Raw genomic sequence first — 21608 nt, forward strand, 5'->3', positions numbered from 1 at the left:
GAGTAGTAACAATGAGGTCGCAAGGGCTAAGACAGACGTCAAAGCTGTAGTCTGAGCTGGCTCTGTAACCTCACCCAGTCATTTTTTTGGTCTGAGGCTGGTTTTCCAGGTGCGTTACGAGATCGTCAGGCCACGCCCTAAACCTTTTAAAAAGGCGCTGGGGGCGTGGCCTAAAGAGCCCCAGGCCCTCCACCATCTACGTCATGCGTGACGTCCGCCTACGGCAAGAAAGCCTCAGTGAGGTCACCGCCCTCCGCCTCGGAGTGCCGGCCCTCCTCGTCAGGGGCGGGGCCTGTGGTCAAGTTCCATACTCTCCGTCCCGCCCCCACTGGCGCCTCCTCGCGGACCATCCGGCGCATCACGTGACAGGTCGGCCGAGCTGGCGGTTGCTGTCAGCTGATACCACGGGTTGGTGGCAGCGGCAGCCGCGGCGATGGACTTTCTCCTAGGGAACCCGTTCAGCTCTCCAGTGGGACAGCGCATCGGTGAGTCCCCGGAGCTTCGCCCAGCCCTGCTACAGAGCTCTGCACCCGGCCTTAGGCCCCTCAGGGCGCTCGAGATCCTCAGTCGCACACGGGAAGGAGGCAGGGAGGGGAAAGAGACTGGCGCGTCTCTCCCAGACCTGGCCCCGCCCAGTCTCCCGCCCATCTTGATTGGCAAAAGTCGTGGTCCATTAGGAAGCCTCGGCTTGTGATGGATGCCCACGACAGCCAAAAGGTAAAAAGAGAGGGCGGGTCCTCTTGCGGGTCCGCCAATGTGCAGCTGCTGGGGTCGCGAATCCTGGGAGAAAGTTTGGAGGGTTAAAGGGACTACGTGGTTTGCAGTCTCGGAGTCCCTTGACTGTTTTTGTCATGTGTTCCTCATTCCTGTCGTGTCGCCTGGGCTCTTTCTCTCTCTTCCCTGGTTCGCCGTGCGCTCCAGACACGGATACCGGAGGAGGGCTAGAAGTCCATTCTCCCAGGACCAGGCATCTAGGTGGCGACTTCTGGTGGGGGGTCCGGGAGCTGTTAGGCAGCCCTGCCTCCCCGGGGCCCCGGCCAGACACTGGGATTCTGCTCGACGAGGCGGTCAGCCTTAGAGACCAAGGTCTCAGAATGTCTTTTCCTTGGCAACCCTCGCCTACCAGCCTCAGTTCGACGCATAGAGTCGCTGACCCTCTGAGATAGAAGTGATCTTAGGAGCCCCCCGATCATGCCTCCCTCATTTCTCAGTGGAAGGGACAGCCGAGCACTCTGGCGTGAGGCACAGGCTTACTCAGCTCCCAGGTCTCCTGACTCTTTTACTCCCTGTCGACAGGAGTCTCTCTAGTTCCTCACCTGAAATTAGGGGGTAATAATGGTCCCTATCTCCGTGGGGTTGTTGTTAAGACCTAACTCGCTATTAAATGTAAAGTGCTTTGAACAATGTTTGCCACATGGCCAATGCTAAGTAAAAGAAAGAGGTAATATTGATTATCTTTGTTGTTGAGATACCACCAAATGAGGCTCAAGAGTCTCTAGAAATGGCTGGACAGTAGGTCTCACACGCCATAGCCAAAAAGCTAACATTTGACCGGGACTGGCTGTACCTCCTTGCATGTGGAAACCGCAGGCAGTTCAGTGAAATTCTCTCTTCATCTTTTTGATGGTTTGTAGCCTGAAGTCCAGACTGGGATAGTTTGATAGTTTAGACAAGACATTCTTTCCATTCTCACTGCCTTGGAGCCAAACCTAACTTATGTCTGTTGACCAGCTCTGTGTTATAATTGCCACTGTGGCTGTTAGTGACTCTTGGGAGGTTTTGTAATCAGCTCTCCAAGAAGGGTGTGGCAGTAGAGGATTTATACACCAGAAAGATCCCGGACCAGAGAGTGGGGCCTGTGCTCTCAGAACCACCACCACCACCCCTGTCCCACATGACACACACACCCTAGTGAGTCATTGTTTTGGAGTTGAAAAGAATGCATCCTTCTTTCACCTTTATTTCCCCAACTACAGATACGGCTGCTTTCATCACATGTCACGTTTGAGGCTACTACTTAAAAAAAAAAAGCTGTCCCAAGTCAGCTGCTTATTTGTGAGGCTTTCTACCTGGACGCTGGACCTTACGTGGTCAAAGAAAGCAGCTTCTCTTACCCTGAAGGATTGCCTGCCTTGGACAAAAAATACTTTGTCAAAAGACAGTGCTATTAAGTCATACTTTAGAGCACAAAGTTTTGGTAGCCCAAGGTTCTCATCTAAAGGCTTTGGAGGTTGTATTAAAGCACTGCAGGCCGGGCCCCACGCCCAGAGCTTCCTACTCTACAGGTCTGGAGTAGGGCCCTGAAATTGCTATTTCTAACAAGTTTCCAGGGGATTGGAAACCACATACTGTATTGAAAACCTCTGTTCCAGCCCACCACCTTTATTTTACACAGCAGGCTGAGGCCCACAGAGGGGAAACTGCAGAGTGTGACTTACCCAGGACCCCAGTGAAATGATAGGAAAGCTGAGATGAACTCTCCAGAGCCATTGAGATTTGAACCAAAGCAGAAGCATCAAAAGTAAAATTAAATGAAGAATATTTGCCATTTGAGTTAATGCTCTCAGTATTCTCTAGTTTTTCTTTTAGATAAAGAGGTTGAAGTACCAGTGATGTCTGTGATTTTAGCGATCTGGTATTAGCTGCTTGCATTTCTATAAACTGCAGTAGTAAAATAATCTTGTCTCAAGCCTGCCGCCTCTATCCCTATTGAGAGTAGAGCACACAGAATTGACGTCCCTGAGCACTGTGGGTTCCAATGGTATCTCATCAGGGATGTCATTCACAGAGGTCTGGCGCTGCTCCCTCTGCCTGCTCCCATGTGTATCCTCTACGCCCTGGGGATCAGCACCTCATCCCTGAAGTCTCTGACCCCTTCAGGTCCAACCACTGCTTTTGTGCTCTCTGGTCACTCTAGCTCCTCAGGCTCCCTCACTGTCTGCTTTTGGGCTCTGAAGCTTCCACTTCTTCCTCGGTGGAATGGTGGTTATAACAGACAGCATCTACCTCTCAGGGTGGTTGTGAGAATGAAGTGAGGTACTTCCTGGAGAGTGCCTCATTGCCAGTGTGTATGAAATGGTAGCTCTTGCTGTCACCATCATCATTTGAATTTTCACCATCAGCACACTAATAGGGCACTGTCCCATTATGTTAATAGTTGTGCGTATGTGTATCCCCCACTAGACTGGACTTCTGAGAGTTGGGGTTGTACTTTGTTTATCTGGACCCTTGGTACCTAGCATGATGCCTGGCCTCTAGTAGAAGGGAAGAAAGAAGAAAAGGAAAAGTAACAGTTTGTGAGCAAGTATCACGTGCCAGGTGTGATACTAATCTCCTAGGTAGGACTTTCCACATTGACCCTACACAATATGGCAATCTTTTTGCTTTTCACCAGAAGTAAGTCTGAGGGTAACTACCCAAGGTCTCACACAGCTCATCAGGGTCGGAGTCTAGACACAGATTTCTATGCCCGCAGAGCCCCACTCCTCTCTTGCATCCTCACCATCTGCCTCTAGCTGACCAATGGTTAGTTGAAATTACATCAGTCCCACCCTCCAAGATCTACATTACTAGTCTGCCCACAGACTAGCTTTTCTGACTATGACGTACACACAGGTCTAGCACATTTCCAGGTCACTCACCCATACCTGTGAGTAGGAGACTTCCCAGGGGCAGCAGCCTGTCACTGAAAGCATCCTAGAGAATTAGTACTAGGCAGTGTTGACACAGCCATCTTCTTCCAAGGATTTCAAAACCCTTTCAGAGTATTATCTGAGGACATATCTTACTGGCCACGTTTTATAGACAGACATCAGAAGACAATCTACCAGTTCATTTTCTATTACTGGCTATCAGCTCACCCCTGTCTCTTTGAGCCAGAGACCTAATTGACTCATGAAAGCAAGCTACAAACCAGTAGAGACTGTAAATATGGGCAGCCCTGGAGACCAGCCCCCAGTAGTTTTGGTGGAGGTAGCTCGAAGTGACGGAGAAAAAAACCTTGGAGCCTATGAATGAGCCCTGGGGTGGAAGAGAGATGGGAAAAAGTCAGAGAGCTGCCCTTGGATCCACAAAAGCCAAGCCACAGAGCCACAGGAAGGAGTCATGGACCAGAAACCACAGATGTCCACTAGGGAGAAAACACCGTGGGCCCTCTGGGGTGCCATTCTGGCAGTGATGAGTTGGAAACCAAACCCTGGGTCCCAGCTCCAGCTCTGTCCCTAACTTTCACGTTCCCTCTGCATTGCCCGTGCCCTTATCTGTAATGTAGGAGTGCTGTTGTTCTTCCTGTTTCCCAGAGGATCGGTGAGGAACAACTGAGGTGAAGGCAGGGAAAGGTTGATACTAGAGGGAAGAGAGAAACTGATGGCCATTATGGAGGAATGATGGAATTGACTCCACGAGGCTCAGAGGGTAGAATGTGGTGTTACAGCTGAGCGGGTTTAGTGCCAGCACAGATAGCCGTCCCTGCCACCTTTCAAAGACGGAACTAGGCCCTGGCCAAATAGCTTGGTTGGTTCGAGTGTCTTCCAGAGCACAAATGTTGCCAGTTCACTCCCTGGTTAGGGCACATACAGGAACAGATTGATGGTTCCTGTCTCTCTCTTTCTTTCTCACTTCCTCTCTCTATAAAAATCAATTTAGCCTGACCCGTGGTGGCGCAGTGGATAAAGCGTCGACCTGGAAATGCTGAGGTCGCCGGTTCGAAACCCTGGGCTTGCCTGGTCAAGGCACATATGGGAGTTGATGCTTCCAGCTCCTCCCCCCCCTTCTCTCTCTCTCTCTGTCTCTCTCTCCTCTCTCTCTTTCCTCTCTAAAATGAATAAATAAAAAAATAAAAAATGTTTTTAAAAAAGTCAATTAAAAAAAAAAGGCTGGAACTGGCTGCCTTGCTTTGTAGTGAGCTCCCCACCACTGGAGGTATGAAAGCAGAGGCCAGAGTGGAGGGAAGCTTTAAAGAGGATTCCTGCATTGGGTGGCAGGGTGGACTAAACCTATCCCTGTAGACTTTTTCTGTAAAGGTACAGATGGTAAATACTGCTTTTTTGGGTTTATGGCTACTGTTTCGACTACTCAGCTCTGGGAATGAATGTGACTGTGTTCCAACCAAACCTTATTTATGGGCACTGAAATTTTAATTTCGTATAATTTTCACGTCATGGATTTTTTTCCAACCATTTAAAGATGTAAAGACCATTCTTAGCTTGATGGGCCCTACAAGAACACACTGAAGTTGGCACATGGGTGCATAGTTTGCTAGCCTCTGGGTCAGACCAACTGGCCAGAGGCAGAATGATGGAGGTCACTGTTGTCAAAGTGGGGTCCCAGAGAACCACATCAGGGATGCTTCAGGGTACCCTATGCTTGGGGCCCCTGGAGTCAAATCTACCACTTCCCACACTATGCCCACAGGAGCCCTCATATCAGAAGGCTCTTTGATCTGGAAGTGTTAGAGCCCAACTCTCTGTCTTGAAGGTCACAGGGAATGATGTCTAGAAAGGGCTTTGTGTCAGCTGGCCACATATTACACATAGTAAGGCATCCTGGATGATCTGTTGAGTCGGACCAGATGGTCCGAGTCCTGGTTCAGCCTGCACCAGCTTAGTTACCTGGGGCAAGTTACTTAATCTCTTCATTCTTCAGTTTCCTGACTATAAAGTAAGGATAATAATAGCACATACCAGTTAGGGTTGTTGTGTTGCTGTATTTATTGGGAGGTTGTAGTATTATATTGTGAAGCATTTGGCATGATGCCTGCCAGGCAGGAAGTATCCATAATTGTTAGCCATTGTGATTTTTCAGTGGTGTGATCATCATTGCGAGGGTGTAGTCTAAGTTGGTGGCAGAGCCAAAGGGCCAACCCAGGGCTCCAACTCTCATGCGGCCTCTGTGTTGGTCTTGGCATCACTGGGAATGAGCAGTCACTGGCAGGGCGGCAGCCACATTCACAGACAGGTTTCAGGTTGCAGGATAGAACCGATTCCCACTTGGGAATTAGAGCCTTTGACTGACCTTATGGATGGAACTGATGAATAGGTTTTGTTCTCTCACAGCTCAAAGAAATAAGAGGAAAGGCCCGGATTTCCACTCTTGGTTTTAGAAAAAACAAAACAGAAGCCCTCAGTGTCTTCTAATTAGCTTGGGGCCATCACTCTGGAGAAGCAGGGGGATTCAGAACACGTTAACTCTTTCCATCCTTACCCAGGAGGTGTGAGTCCAGGCTAGCACTCTGGGCATCTGTCTTCTGGGCACTGCCTTTATGATTTGTAGCTGTACCTGTCCCACGTTGACTTTTTTTTTTTTTAATTTAAAGGAAGCATCAACTCCCATATGTTCCTTGACCAGGCAAGCCCAAGGTTTCGAACCGGCGACCTCAGTGTTCTAGGTCGACACTTTATCCTTCTGCGCCACCACAGGTCAGGCCCGTTGACTTTTATTTCAGAGGGTTTTCCTTTGGTTGGCTCACCTTTTTAAATTTGGCCTTGTCCTGTGTAATTATATCCATGAAATCATTACTTTGATGAGCTAGCTCATGTTTGTTTTTTTCTATTCTACATTAAATATTAAATCTAAGAATGCCTTTAAATTTGCCCGTGAGCCCATCTAACGTGATCCTGCTTAGCACTTTAGGGTTGACCCTGAGAGTGTCAGAACTTGGACTTCTAGATCAGAAGATCTGGGTTCAGATACAAGCTCCACCTCTTCCTAGCTGTGTCCCCCAGGCAAGTGACCGAGCCTCCGAGGGACTTATGCTGTGATGGACAGGAGAGAGTTGATGGAGCACTGAGGGTGCCATGAAGAGCCAAACGGCTGTGCCTGACCCTGGGACAGACACTGGGCTCTGCTCCTGGGGGTGGGGGGCCAGGGAAGGCGGGAACGGGGAAGGAGGCCAGGGGCCCAGCCAGACCCAAGGACAGGTTAACTTCAATGTGCCAACGTGGCTGGGCCATGGGACCCAGATATTTGGTCAAACTTTATTCTCGATTTTTCTGTGAAGGTATTTTTTGATGAGATGACTGTTGAGTAAAGCAGAATACCCTCTGTAGTGTGAGTGGGCCTTCGCCAGTTAGTGGAAAGCCTTTAAGAGAAGAAAGACTGGCCTCCGGGAAGAAGGAATGCTGCCACCAGACAACCTTTGGACCTGAGCTGCCACTGCTCCCTGGGTCTCCAGGCTGCAGGCTTACTTGGCAATTTTGGACTTGCCAAACCTCTGTGATCATGTGAGCCAGTCCCTAAAATAAATTGAGAGAGGGAGAGATCAGTAACATCTTTCACATTCACAAGTTGAGGAGGAAAGAGGAATATCATGTACGTGTTGGCCAATCAGTTCAAGCCTCTGCCTGCACAGCCTTGCTCCCTCTTACCTAACTGAAATATTGCCCTCCTTCGTCTAACTGAAATATTCTTCAGTTAGGTACTATATTTAGTTACATCAGCTTTCAAATTGCGGGTTATCTTCTGTAAAGAATTTTAGAGTTCCTCTTGCAGCCTGTGGTTACAAAATGGCAGGGGAGAGGCAGCCAGGGTTTTGAAAAAAGACTGCTCAGCAACTTTGGAAACTGGTGGAAGTTTCCAAGCTAGGGCTGGAAAAAAATGTTCATTGGAAAAGTAGTCTTCAAGACAGTTTGCTGGCTGGGAAGAAATAAAAGGATTCTGCATGTATTTAAGATCTGTTTTATGAGCATGCTTGAAATCCTCAAACAATTTTAGGTTATTTTTGTAGGTGATAGTGTTTGTGTTGGTGCTTGCTATATGCTAGTCATGATACAGAGCACATCAAGGGCCTCCTGTCATTCCCTCTCACACAGCCCTGCAAGGTGAGCGCTGTTATTCCCATTCCTCAGGGGCAGAGGTGAGGCCCAGAGAGTCACTCATGGTCACACCCCTGGTGATTGCTCAGGTGAGGACTTGAACTGGGATTTGCCTGTAGCCAGATCCCACACTCCTGACTTTTCCTACCTCATTGCTTCCCCTTAGAATTGAAAGGGACCTGTGGGTTTCCTTTTGAGTGAAAATGTCTGGGTCTGTCTCAAACGAATCTATTCATGCTGGTTCTCTCTATATTTCTTCCCCCCCACGTCTAGCACAGTGGCTTTGTCCTGGTGCTTGTCCCTCATAGCAGGAAGCACAGGAGAGGCACCAGCTCCAGCCGCCTCTGTTTTCAGCAGAGCAGAACCTCCCCCAGGAGCTGCCCAAGAGAATTCCACTTATGTCCCAGTGGCCAGAACTGGGTCAACTGGCCCTTCTGGCTGCAAGGGAGACTAGAAAAGCCAAATACTCTGTGAGCCAGTGGAAAGTATCTTCACGACAGACTCTTGGAGTCAGTTCCATGCAGTGGAGTTAATAAATATCTAATGTAGCTCCAGGTGCGTTAATACAAATACCATTCCACCCAGAGCAGGTATGCGAGTTCCCACACTGCGTTTCTAGATGGGTGGCCCAGCTGGCCTACATCCCGAGTTTGATCAAAATGGTGAAGGCTCTAGAGAACATGTCCAGAGTGGAATGTCATAGGAATCGAGGATATTGGCATAGGAGACAGATTAAGGAAGAACATGATACTTTCTAAAAATATTCACAAGACTGCCAATCTAAAGAAAGATTGGGGTTTCTACACATCAGCTACTAAGGGATCAGTGGGGGTCAAAGGTGAGAGTATTTCATTTAAATTCAAGTGTTAGGAAGGTTTATTGTCCTGATGAATGTGGCCTCATCCTTCATTAGCAATTCAGCAAACATTTACTGCAGGTTTGTCACAGGCCCAATCCCATCTAGTATAGAGAATTTGTCATTTCATGAACTATAATCTTCATCCTTCAGCTCACAGCCTAATGGGAGAGACAAACAAAGAAATCAGTATTATAGAGTTATTTTAACAACTCACTAAACAGAGCTTACAGTTATGGTTTGTGCTACATGCTGCTGGCCCAATGAGTGAAGGAACAGGCCCTCAGGGGTCACGGCAGGTTTCATAGAGAGGCCTGATCCTAGGAGCTTGATTTTAGATGGGGAGGTGGGGAGGAGCATATTCCTGGAAGGAGCACAGAAGCCTGAAGGAGTGGGACGGACCTGGCAGAAGGCCAGGACTGGCCGGAAGAGGAAGTGGGGAGATGGGCTGGGCCAGGTCTCCACCCAGTGTCTTGCTTAAGGAGCACCTGTGAAGCCTCAGGGTCACTATGGTTCAGCACAGCAGTCCCACAGGGAAGCCAGGGCAGCGGAATTCAGTCCACCAGGAGGGCTCAGGACATCAGCAGGGGTACCTCGGCTGCAGATGATAGACCCAGCCACCGCAGGCCGAGCCCATCACCCCGTGCTTCGCTTACCTAACAAGAAGTCTGAAGGCCGGTGGTTTCAAGGGTGGTGTGACAGCTCATTGATTTCTTTAAACATCCAGGCTCTGTCTCTGTCCTTAGCATACTGGATCTTTTTTTTTTTTTTTTTTTTTTTTACAGGGACAGAGTCAGAGAGAGAGAGAGAGAGACAGACAGGCAGGAACAGAGAGAGATGAGAAGCATCAATCATCAGTTTTTTGTTGCAACACCTTAGTTGTTCATTGATTGCTTTCTCATATGTGCCTTGACTGCGGGCCTTCAGCAGACCAAGAAACCCCTTGCTTGAGCCAGTGCCCTTGGGTCCAAGCTGGTGAGCTTTTTGCTCAAGACAGATGAACCCACACTCACGCTAGCGACTTTGGGGTCTTGAACCTGGGTCCTTCCGCATCCCAATCCGACATTCTATTCACTGCGCCACCACCTGGTTAGGCAGCATGCTGGATTTTTATTATGAGTTTGTCCCCTACCAGACTCAAGCTGCAGGCACCATACTCCCATGCTATCCTCCCAAAAGAGAGGAAGGAAGGAGAAGGGAAGAAGAGGCTTTCCCCTTCCTGGGCTGTGCCCCTGTGTCCCAGAAAGGGCCTCCCAGCACTGCTGCCCAGCCGGTATCCCCTTACTCCCCAGGGATCAGAACTAGGTCACCTGCCCACTTCTGCATCCAGCACTGTAAAGGGAGTGGGATTGCTGCTTTGAGTGGGTGAGAAGGAAGGGACAGCTTTTGGGTTGGCCAGGAAGGCAGCTGCCTCTGTGGGTTTTGGTGTGGTTCCGGGCCGAGTCCCTCTTTCCAGCGTGAGGTTGGTCCATTCCAAACTATCAGCATATTTCTCTCTATGTCCATAGCCACCCTCTCCTCCTCTGGCCACTTCACTGCCTCCTGGGACCTTCAGCCTCCTTCAGGTCACTCCTCGCAGTCCCTGAGACTGACCCTCGAGCCCTTCTCCCCTCCTCTTCCCGTCATCTTTGATGATGCATCATTGCTTCGTTCATTCAGGCAGCACCACTCCTTCCCAGCACGTCTCTCCTCCGACCCTGGCAGCACCGCCTCGCTGACCCTGCCCCTTCCCTCTGCAGGTGCTCACCCCTTCTGCAGTTCCCACAGGACCCTGAGCTGGCTTTCCTCATCGCAGTTATCCATTTTGCACTAAAAATGTTTGTTCAGCTGTCACCCTGACCACTTTAGGACCTCCTCAAGGGCAGGGGTTCTGATCTTCATCTTGGCTTCTCTAGCACCTGGCACAGAACTGGACAAACAGTAGCAGTTCAGAGAGTATCATGAGAGGGCTGAGAGGTGAACAGATGGGCAGAAGGAAGCTATGTAGAAGGTGGTGAGAGGCCAGAGTGGATGAGATGAAAGGGCACTTGGGATGGAGGCAGGTGGTGGGTGGGAGGTAAGCAGAGGGGTACTACTTATAGCAGATTCTAAACATCATATTGTTTCATTCATAAATATTTCAGTGTGCCTCAGAAAGGTATGGAGTAGGATTATTATTTTAAAGCAAACTAGCTGTAGCCACAATACCATTATACACTTTTATAATTTATTTTATTTTATTTTATTTTATTTTTTTACAGAGAGTCAGAGAGAGAGAGAGATAGGGACAGACAGAAAGGAATGGAGAGAGATGAGAAGCATCAATCATTAGTTTTTCATTGCGACACCTTAGTTGTTCATTGATTGCCTTCTCATATGTGCCTTCAGCAGACCGAGTAACCCCTTGCTTGAGCCAGCGACCTTGGGTCCAAGCTGGTGAGCTTTCCTTAAACCAGATGAGTCCGTGCTCAAGCTGGCAACCTCGGGGTCTTGAACCTGGGTCCTCTGCACCCCAGTCTGACGCTCTATCCACTGCGCCACCACCTGGTCAGGCCCATTATACACTTTTAAAAATTATGTAGATGTGCTTCATACTTCTAAGCCTGAAAACAACAGAGACTAGATGGAAATCTTACAAAGGATCACTGTGGTTCCTTTGAGTGATGTGAGTAGGCGACTTTTACGCCAAAAAGATGGCATTCGATAAATGTGGTCTAAAAAGAAAGTGGCTGTGCATGCGTTTGCCCAAAGCCAGTCATAGGAGGAGCCTGTAGGAGCCACCGAGAGCTGATGCAGCATGTACCATATTTTTTGCTCCATAAGACGTACTTTTATTCCCCGAAAGTAGAGGGGAAAATGCCTATTCATCTTATGGAGCAAAAAATACGGTATTTTATTAAATATTTTAACACACCATTTGGTTCAGAATATTTGTTTTCTTATTTTCCTCCTTAAAACCCTAGATGTGTCTTATGGTCAGGTGTGTTTTATGGAGTGAAAAATATGGTCAATGTTCTTACCATGGCCTACCAACTCCTATTCTGGCCCCATCTGCTGGGTCAGTGAACACTGCCCTGGACTTGGTCATAGTCTAGAGTAGAACTAGATGTGCTTTTGGCATTGGCCCTAAAGGCTTTCCCTTACTATTCACAAACCACGTTTCATTGACTCAGACACCATGGAGTGTAAAAAGAAAAGCTGCCCATGGAAGTCTGATAGGTTATTGTTTTTGAGAAACACCCCAAACAAAATAAATTAAAATTAATAAAAAGAAATTAAAACACCCAATATCAGAGGGGCTCAGGAGTGGAACGGGTGAGCTTAGGGTCAGTAACACAATGACTACTGTCCAGGGTGGTGGAGGAGAGGGGACTCAGCATTGAACTGCAGCCGTGAGGCCATCTGGGGGCTTGGTAAGCCTTTCCACCAACACTGAACAAACCTCTATTCTGCATCCCGTCAGGGAGCAGGGCCAGTGAGATAGAGATGTCTCAAGAGCTCAGAGCCCAACCAAGGCAGTAGAGATGTCCTCGGGAGGCAGAGCAGAGAGGAATGAACACTTTGGCCCCTCCATTCCTGGGAATTGGGCACCATCTGCTCCTACATGTGGTGGTTGGGGACTGTGGGGAGGTAACACAAGAGGAGGTACACCAAGCATCCTGTACAGGCCAACATTCAGTGAATGCTGGTCACTTACTCATGATGTCACAGTGCAGGATGACAAGTGACACTATCTGCCCAGTAGGCGGTATCATTGAGGAGCTGACACTGGGTTAGGGCCTTAAAAGATGAGTGGGGACCAGCAAACGCATCTCCTCTTCTGTGTGGGACATCCAGCTCTCACGTTGCACTGACTCAGTGCCTGCATCCAACTCTCACACTGCACTGACTCAGTGCCCGCATCCAACTCTCACACTGCCCTGACTCGGCCCGCATCCGGCTCTCACACTGCACTGACCGGGGCCCACATCCGGCTCTCACACTGCCCTGACTCAGTGCCCGCATCCAACTCTCACACTGCACTGACTCGGGCCTGCATCCGGCTCTCACACTGCACTGACTCAGGCCTGCATCCAGCTCTCACACTGCACTGACTCAGGCCTGCATCCAGCTCTCACACTGCACTGACTCGGGCCTGCATCCGGCTCTCACACTGCACTGACTCAGGCCTGCATCCGGCTCTCACACTGCCCTGACTCGGGCCTGCATCCGGCTCTCACACTGCACTGACTCGGGCCTGCATCCAACTCTCACACTGCCCTGACTCGGCCCGCATCCGGCTCTCACACTGCACTGACCAGGGCCCGCATCCGGCTCTCACACTGCACTGACTCGGGCCCGCATCCGGCTCTCACACTGCACTGACTCGGGCCCGCATCCGGCTCTCACACTGCACTGACTCGGGCCTGCATCCGGCTCTCACACTGCACTGACTCGGGCCCGCATCCGGCTCTCACACTGCACTGACTCGGGCCCGCATCCGGCTCTCACACTGCACTGACTCGGGCCCGCATCCGGCTCTCACACTGCCCTGACTCGGGCCCGCATCCGGCTCTCACACTGCACTGACTCGGGCCCGCATCCGGCTCTCACACTGCCCTGACTCGGCCCGCATCCGGCTCTCACACTGCACTGACCAGGGCCCGCATCCGGCTCTCACACTGCACTGACTCGGGCCCGCATCCGGCTCTCACACTGCACTGACTCGGGCCCGCATCCGGCTCTCACACTGCACTGACTCGGGCCCGCATCCGGCTCTCACACTGCCCTGACTCGGCCTGCATCCGGCTCTCACACTGCCCTGACTCGGGCCTGCATCCGGCTCTCACACTGCACTGACTCGGGCCCGCATCCGGCTCTCACACTGCACTGACCCGGGCCCGCATCCGGCTCTCACACTGCACTGACTCAGGCCTGCATCCAACTCTCACACTGCACTGACTCAGGCCTGCATCCAACTCTCACACTGCACTGACTCAGGCCTGCATCCAACTCTCACACTGCACTGACTCAGGCCCGCATCCGGCTCTCACACTGCCCTGACTCAGTGCCCGCATCCGGCTCTCACACTGCCCTGACTCGGGCCCGCATCCGGCTCTCACACTGCACTGACTCGGGCCCGCATCCGGCTCTCACACTGCACTGACTCAGTGCCTGCATCCAACTCTCACACTGCCCTGACTCGGGCCTGCATCCGGCTCTCACACTGCACTGACTCGGGCCCGCATCCGGCTCTCACACTGCACTGACTCGGGCCCGCATCCGGCTCTCACACTGCACTGACCGGGGCCCGCATCCGGCTCTCACACTGCACTGACTCGGGCCCGCATCCGGCTCTCACACTGCACTGACCGGGGCCCGCATCCGGCTCTCACACTGCACTGACTTGGGCCCGCATCCGGCTCTCACACTGCCCTGACTCGGGCCCGCATCCGGCTCTCACACTGCCCTGACTCGGGCCCGCATCCGGCTCTCACACTGCCCTGACTCGGGCCCGCATCCGGCTCTCACACTGCACTGACTCGGGCCCGCATCCGGCTCTCACACTGCCCTGACTCGGGCCCGCATCCGGCTCTCACACTGCACTGACTCGGGCCGCATCCAACTCCCACACTGCACTGACTCGGGCCCGCATCCGGCTCTCACACTGCACTGACTCGGCATCCAGTCCTCTCTATCACAGCATTTTTGCCTTTTGCATTGCCAGTAGTTCCTCTCACTGGACTGTAAACCTCCTGTGGGCAGGACCTGGTTGGTTTTGCTTGCCGATGTCTCTCCGGGGCCTTGACAACAAGTTTTGAGTGGGTTTGAGAGGCACGTAACATAGTGGTTAAGATATGGATTTGGGAACCAGACCTCTTTGGGTTTGAACTTCTGCTCTGCAACTTACAAGTTTTATAAGCAGGGGTAAGTCACTTGTGTCTCTATGCCCCTGTTCATTCATCCATGGTCTGAGGGCTGTGGTGAGAGGTAATTGGCTTGGAGTGAAGTACCTGGTACATAGAGTGCCAGTGACTGTGCTGGTAGTGGTGAATAGTGTCCTCACTGTTGTCATTGTTATCTGTGAACCAATGCCTGAGCGAGTGGAAGAGCAAGACCTGCAAAGTGGGAGGAGCACAGATGACTGTGGCCACGCTCAGTCCCAGGGACCCTATCAGCTCCTGAAGAGTTCAGGTTTGACCCTCAGGCAGCGAGGCCCTGGACAATTTTTAGACAGTGAAAAGTACTGCTTAGATTTATGTTTTAGGAATGTGAAGGTGAGAGCCCAGGCTTGGGGGAGGTGACAGGCCCTGGCCCAGAGCTGTCACAGTGATGATGGGGTAGGGAGCAACTCTGAGATACACTGAGCAGCTGGAATCCACAGAAACTTGGGGACTGTTGAGCATGAAGGGTAGGGAGAAGGTTCCAGGCTGCTCCCCTCCTGGCTGACTTGGGGAGGAGGAGGTCATTGTGGCTGCATCCACAATGCTGACCACGTTCCACTGAGCACCCGCAGAAATGGCCCCCTCCAAAGCAACAGAAAGAGGGCTTCCCCTGTGGCTGGGAAGGCCCGCTGTGCTCAGGCAGTTGGGGGCTATCCCCCGAGATGAACAGACTAAGGCCAAGGGCCTGGGGCTGATGCGTCTTTGGTGGCCACGCTTTCCTGTTCTCAGCCCAAGGCACGGTCATAGTAATTAGCAGTTACTGGTCACTGCTCTTTCCCTGATGTTGTGCATGCATTGTCTGGCTAAAAGTCTCTATGTCCCCTGACCAGGCGCAATGGATAGAGCGTTGGACTGGGATGCAGAGGACCCAGGTTCGAGACCCCAAAGTCACCAGTTTGAGTGCGGGCTCATCTGGTTTGAGCAAAGCTCACCAGCTTGGACCCAAGGTCGCTGGCTTGAGCAAGAGGTTACTCAGTCTGCTGAAGGCCCACGGTCAAGGCACATATGAGAAAGCAATCAATGAACAATTAAGGTGTCGCAACGAGAACTGATGATTGATGCTTCTCATCTCTCTCTGTTCCTGTCTGTCTGTCCCTATCTAGCCCTCTCTCTCTGACTCTCTCTCTGTCTCTGTAAAAAAAAAAAAAAAATTAAATAAAATAAAAGTCTCAATGTCCCACAAAGCCAGCAGTCTTATCTTGGTTTAACAAATGAGAAAATGGACACAAAGATGGCTTTGATCCTTGCCCATGGTGAAGAGGTGGGGCCAGACTTGCCCCATTCCAAACCTGTACTGCTGCCCAACATGACTCTGCTTGCCACCATGCCCAGCAGGCTCTCGGGAGCTCTCTGGGAAGGTGGTGTCTGCACCAGGCCCAGCATGGAGAGGACAATCTACTGAACAGGCAGACAGGTGCCCAGTGATTTAAACCCCAGGCCTGCCAGCCCTAGACAATAGTGCAGCCTAATGGGTGGTGGAGGTTTGTGAGGCCTGGCTTCCTGGGAGCTGGGGACAAGAGCAGAACTACTGCTGGGGCCTTTAAAGGTTTCCGCCAACAGCTCAGAGGTCAGGAAGTCAGCTGTCACTCTTGGAACTGGTAACCATTGCCAGTGTTTTTATTCCCCCTTCTTAAAATAGCAAGCTGAGTTGCTTTTGTGGTTAAACAGAAACAAAACAAATATCCCCAGATTCCTGTGGGTTTAAATTTCTGCCCTTAATGGAACACACCTGTCCCATGGAAATCTTTAAGGAAGTCTTACACCTCTCCCCAGTCCTGCTCTCCACTCCCAGCCCTGACAGAAGGCAGTCGGCAGGTGATGGGTGGGCTGGGTCCGTCCTGATCTGGGCTCACCTTTCTTCTGCTGAGATTGTCCAGATGGAGCTTGTCTCTCTTCTCCTCTTTCTCTCCTCATTCCTGTTTATTCTGACTAAAACTCCCCTTACTCCCCGTTCCCCCAAAACCACTCCATCCTCTGAATGGCTCCACCCAGTACTGGCACTGGGACTAAAGAATTTAACAGCTGTGCTCAGATGGGCATCAGACTTGTGCTTCAGGTCCTTCTGCACCCACCTTGATTCCTTGGGATGGTAGTTCTGACTCACAACTGTCCAGCCGTCCCCTTAACAGTCTACCTGCCTTTCCCAAATGACCATAATCCCTGCTAAAACCTGTGCTCTCTCTCCAAGGAGAAGAGAGGTGTCCATCACCTTCAGGGGTCTCTGGGGGGACATAGGGGATCTGATAGAGGGGCTACTACAAGTCTAGCTAGTGGAGCCAGGGATCCAGAAAGAAGGGTGAGCGGCCTGAGCGGTCCAGGGACCCTTCTGGGAAAGCAGAGTTGCTGATCCCTGATGAGAGATGGGGCCCGTGGCGTCAGGGCTGCTCCTCCCTTACCGCTCGGTGACATCTCTACACCTCAGTTCCCTCAGCAGTTAAATGAGGGCAATAATGTACACCTTCTGTATATGTCTGTGAGGATAAACCACGTTCTTTATGGAAACAGCTAACAGTACTGCGTGTTACGCAGTAAATAACTTGGAAAGTTCAAGTGTTGCTGTTGTCGAGGGGCCCGGAGGCCTGGCTGAGAGCTAGGGGGCCTCTGATGGATTTGGGGCACAGAGGTACACAGTCACTTAGGTTTCAGGAAGTTAACTCTGGGCAGGAGGGAGAGTGGGTGGAGAGGAGGGTGGCAGGAGGAACTGAGTGGTCTGAGAGAGGGGTGGTGGCCGGCGGGAGCAGTGACAGAGGGCAGGGCGAGAAGGGAATGGGGAAGGTGGAGAGAGTCGGGAGCCAGAGTGTGCCCGTTAGAGGCAATCCAGGAGTGAGGGACAACAGTCCTTCTGCCCCATATGACTGGGGGTCACCCTCTGCTCAGAGGCTACTTGTCTAGCTGTCTTTGGTTCTTCCCATGCAGCTCAGCAAGTGTATGAGTCCCAGGGATGGAGAGTGTGATGGAAAGAAGCCACACTTAGGACACAATGGTAGGGTGAACTAGCCTATCTTTCAACCCTTTTAAAGAGAGCTCTTCCGACGGAATGGAGCAACCTACTCTGCCTCTGGGTCTCTACCTGGATGCCTCACTGCCTGGCATGTTTCCTGGGCCATCCTGGCATCTATCTGACTGCAGGACCAAGGTAGGACCCAGGGTAGAATGAAGTCAGGCAATTTCAAAACAAAGGTCAGAGAAGCCAGTTATGGGGAGCTGGCTCTGCTGACCCAGAGCAGGGATTGCCCTCTGGGATGGGCCTGCCTGCCAGGAAGAGGGCCCTTCCCAGTCACACAGGCTCCCGCTTCCGTCCTGCAGGCTGGGCTCAGAGCCGCGGCCTCTTCGGGTGCGATGGGGTTGGGACCATGTCCTTCCACCTTTGCCCCCCCAGCACCTGAAGTGGGCTTGACGCGTCAGAACAGGCCTCCCTGAGAGCAGGGTGATAGTTGTCCCATCACATCACACTCCATGTGCCCGGTCCGTCGAGCACTGTTGGCAGATGATGGATGGCTGACAGCGCTGTGCCAGTGGGCACGTGAGGCCGCGGTGTGTGAGCACACCACCTGCACCGGGGTCCAGAAGCCAAAGAGAAGGCTGTGCTGGGCAAGGACTCGCACAGTGCCCTGAGTCAGGACACCAAGGCTCTCGCTTGACTGAACCTTAAAACGTTGATGAAGTGCTGTTTCGTCACACATCTACGTGTGGTAAAAATGCATGTGTGTGCCTGACACACCATACAGGGGTAACATGCATGATAGACTGTCACCTGAAAAAGCAGCGTACAGAATTGTCTATGTGCTGTGGTGGGTCTTATTTAACAACTGCTGTGTGTGAGAGTGGGACTAAGCAGGGTGCAGAGGTTACTGAAAACGGGCGGCATTTTGGGTGGAGGGACAGCACTTCACTTTTTCAAGAACATGTATGAGTATCCTCCGATTATCAGTTCCCACCATCGTCATCTACCCACTGCTTCGCACATGACAGTAGAGGAAAGGCGGCCAGCCGGGGCCGTGCACCGAGCATATCTTCAGCAAATGGCTGCTGACCCTGACCTTGGCAGGCTTCGAGAATCCTGTAGCTAAGAATCAGCACAACCTAAGCTGGGAAGAAGTATTGGTTGCACCACATTGTGAATGTACTAAATGCCACTGAATTGTACACTTTATTTTTTCTTTAATTGTAAGTTTTAAAATTTTTATTGAATTCATTGTGATTACATTAGTTAATAAAATTATATAGGTTTCAAGCATACAATTCTATAATACATCATCTGTCTCTGGTATTGTGTGTTCACCACCCAATGAATTGTACACTTTACAAAGGTTAATTTTTTATTATGTAACCTTCACCTCAATTAAAAAAAAACTGCCACCACCACTTCCTGAGCACCTGTTTTGTGCCATGTCCCTTCCGGATGGCTTGTTTGCCTCATCACCTCTCAGCAGTCCTACAGGGAGGCTCGGTGCCTGCTCCCTCTGCAGGCAGGAACCGGCTCCAAGGGGAAGGCCAAGGCCAGGGGGCCTGTGGTACCGGAGTCTGGACTTCCCTGCATAGGTAAAGAATGTCTCCGGGAGATCCGAGAGGAAACGAGACAGTGGGGGCCTCTAGGAAGAGGGGATGGGAGGCAGATAGATTCACTCTCTCCTGCTTGCCACTTTGGAACTTTTTGAACCATGTGAATGGTTCAAAAGTATTTTATTATCAAAAACAAAACACTCTCTCTATTGTTATGTCAAAAACAAGCACTCGGAAGCCAGCCCTGCTGGACCTGGTACCTGCTCATCCATTCAGTACCCCGAGCCATGGCTTCCTTGGTGGTCAGAGGGCAGTGACACTCCCAGGCTAGCATGGCTACTGATAAGAACTAAGTGACAAAATGGGACAGCACAGGTTAACAGTTGACACAGTGCCTGGCCCGTCTTGTCTTTCCTCCTCTCCATCTTTTCCCACTGCACCTCCCTCACCACACACCTGCACCCCACTATTCAAGTTTGTCAGCTGGGACCCCACATACCTTTGTGACTTGTGGTGTCTTCTCCTCAGAGAAAGCTACAGATGGCTCCCTGCAGAGCGAGGACTGGGCCCTCAACATGGAGATCTGTGACATCATCAACGAGACGGAGGAAGGGTGAGTGGCCACAGGAGGGACAGCAACCCGCAGTGCAGCACCGGGTGGGAGAGCCGCCTGCAGTGCAGCACGCCCCGTCACGCCCTGCCCCGGCTGGAGAGCCCCCCGCCCCAGCTACGTTTCTGTATGACCCGTGATGCCAGCAGGGACTGCAGAGGTCCTCTGAGCCCACCCAGGCAGGAACATGGCATTTTAGAATCAAGATCCTGTCAGCCCGTACTCGGGAATGAGAGGCCAGAGGTGGCTGGATGTGACCAACCCTCCCGGCCTCTCAGCAGCACCCCAGGGACCAGGCCTTCCTCAGACATCACCTCTTCGTAGGAGAAGGCCAGCTGGCCACTCCGAGATAGGAGGCAGCCCCGAGGACCTTGCTGCATTCTGTGGACTGGAATGTGTGTCAGGGCCTCCCCGCTCCTCCGGGAGCAAGAACAGACTTTCATTTCCTTAATGTGACACCAGTAGGGAGGGCGGGGGTCACAGGGAGGGCAGTGAGAGTGAAGCGGGCCTGAGTTGGCCTCTGCCACGTCTTTTTGGTGCACAAGCCCAGCGCCCTGCCCAATGCCGAGGAGCCCAGCACGCGCATTCGTGGTGTCGGTGAGGCAGCACAGTCTGGCTCCTGGCCTCTGACTAGCCATCACTCACCAGCTCTGACCTTGGGCAAGTCACTTTACCTCTCTAGGCCTTTGTCTTCCAAAGCAAAACTCACTTCAGTCCTTCCAGCCATAAGGCCAAGGCCTGCAAGGAGCAGAGAGGGATGCTAAGTCCACTGTCCTCAGGAAAAACCCAGGAGAGGGGCGAGGGGTGTGATGACCACCGCCAGCAGGAAGTGCAGCCAGACGAGGCCTCTGTTCTGGAAAATGAGGATCAGCAGTTTGCAGCAGGATCTCGTTCCCCTCTATTTTTCACGGGGATATCCAGCTGTCCTGTGAGGGGTCCTCTTGGCCAGGCTGTGCTATGTATAAAGGGACGGGCTGGGAGCAGGCAGCAGGCGGGCACCCAGCTTGGAGCCCAGGAGAGGCTGCGGGCGATTGCATCACACAGGCAAGGCCGGTCAGGAGAGTACCTCCGAGTGTCTGCAGTGGTGCTCCATGGGCTTGCCAAGGAGCGAGGAGGGGACACTCATACCTACATCTGGGCTCATAGGATTGGGAGGTGAGAGTGGTGGGCAGATGGCAGTGCCACCAAGAGAAAAGACAGAAGGAGAAAACCTAATGGGGCTTCTAGAAAGATCTGGGGCTTCATGAATGGGCTGAAGTCACTGCTGGGTTCTTGGAGAGGCAAGTCCCCATCTCCCATGTAAACTTTGACAGAACTGGGGCTCGGGCTCCAACTTGCTCAGGTGTGTGCTATTAATAGGAGCACCTCCTATGTTCCAGGCCCTACATGGGGCACTGGGGACGCAGCAGGGAGCAAAGCAGATGTTGACCCTTGCCTCACTAAGCTTGTCCTCTAAACTTTAGTCTCTTGTCAACTCCTTCATTGGGTCGTGGCCTCCTGGTCATCCACTTTGGGCTCCTAGCAGAGTACTAGGCCCACAGCAGTCGCACACACAGCAGAACTTCAGATTCCCAATGCCATGTCCTTTCTCTGGACCACTCTATAAGAAGTGGAGACAAGTCCCTTTGGAGTTGAAATGGCCACAGATGAGCTGCCCAGCCAGGAGTAGAAACTAGCTTCCCCCACGGAAGAGTGGAGGGCAAGGAGTTGCCCCTGAGCATTGAGCTAAAAACTTGCCTCTCACTTCTGGGGCAGGGCCCCTCCCCACCAGGGTCCAGAGTCCCTTGTCCCAAGTGTCCTCTCTGTCACAAGCATTGACAGGCCTCCGTGGCTCTGCCCCTCATAGAGTCCATTCCCATGAAGGCTTTCCTGCTGCCTCCCCTTGTGTTGGCTGACCTGTGTCAGGACCCTGACTCTCCTGACCT

General features: G+C 51.8%; 1 protein-coding gene across 2 annotated transcripts in view; it reads left to right on the forward strand.

The window, feature by feature from the left end:
* Positions 1 to 331: 331 nt before the first annotated feature.
* Positions 332 to 21608, forward strand: part of TOM1 (target of myb1 membrane trafficking protein) — a 44038-nt gene continuing 22761 nt past the window's right edge. Inside the window, exons 1-2 of one of the 2 annotated variants that reach the window (XM_066358269.1) lie at positions 332 to 485; positions 19602 to 19686. In XM_066358269.1, the coding sequence (XP_066214366.1) occupies positions 434 to 485; positions 19602 to 19686 (137 nt within the window). In that variant the 5' untranslated portion in view covers positions 332 to 433. The remainder of the gene's footprint in view (positions 486 to 19601; positions 19687 to 21608) is intronic. The other variant, XM_066358270.1, reaches the window with a different exon arrangement.

This window comes from Saccopteryx leptura, chromosome 1, assembly GCF_036850995.1.
Source record: "Saccopteryx leptura isolate mSacLep1 chromosome 1, mSacLep1_pri_phased_curated, whole genome shotgun sequence".
Taxonomy (NCBI): domain Eukaryota; kingdom Metazoa; phylum Chordata; class Mammalia; order Chiroptera; family Emballonuridae; genus Saccopteryx; species Saccopteryx leptura.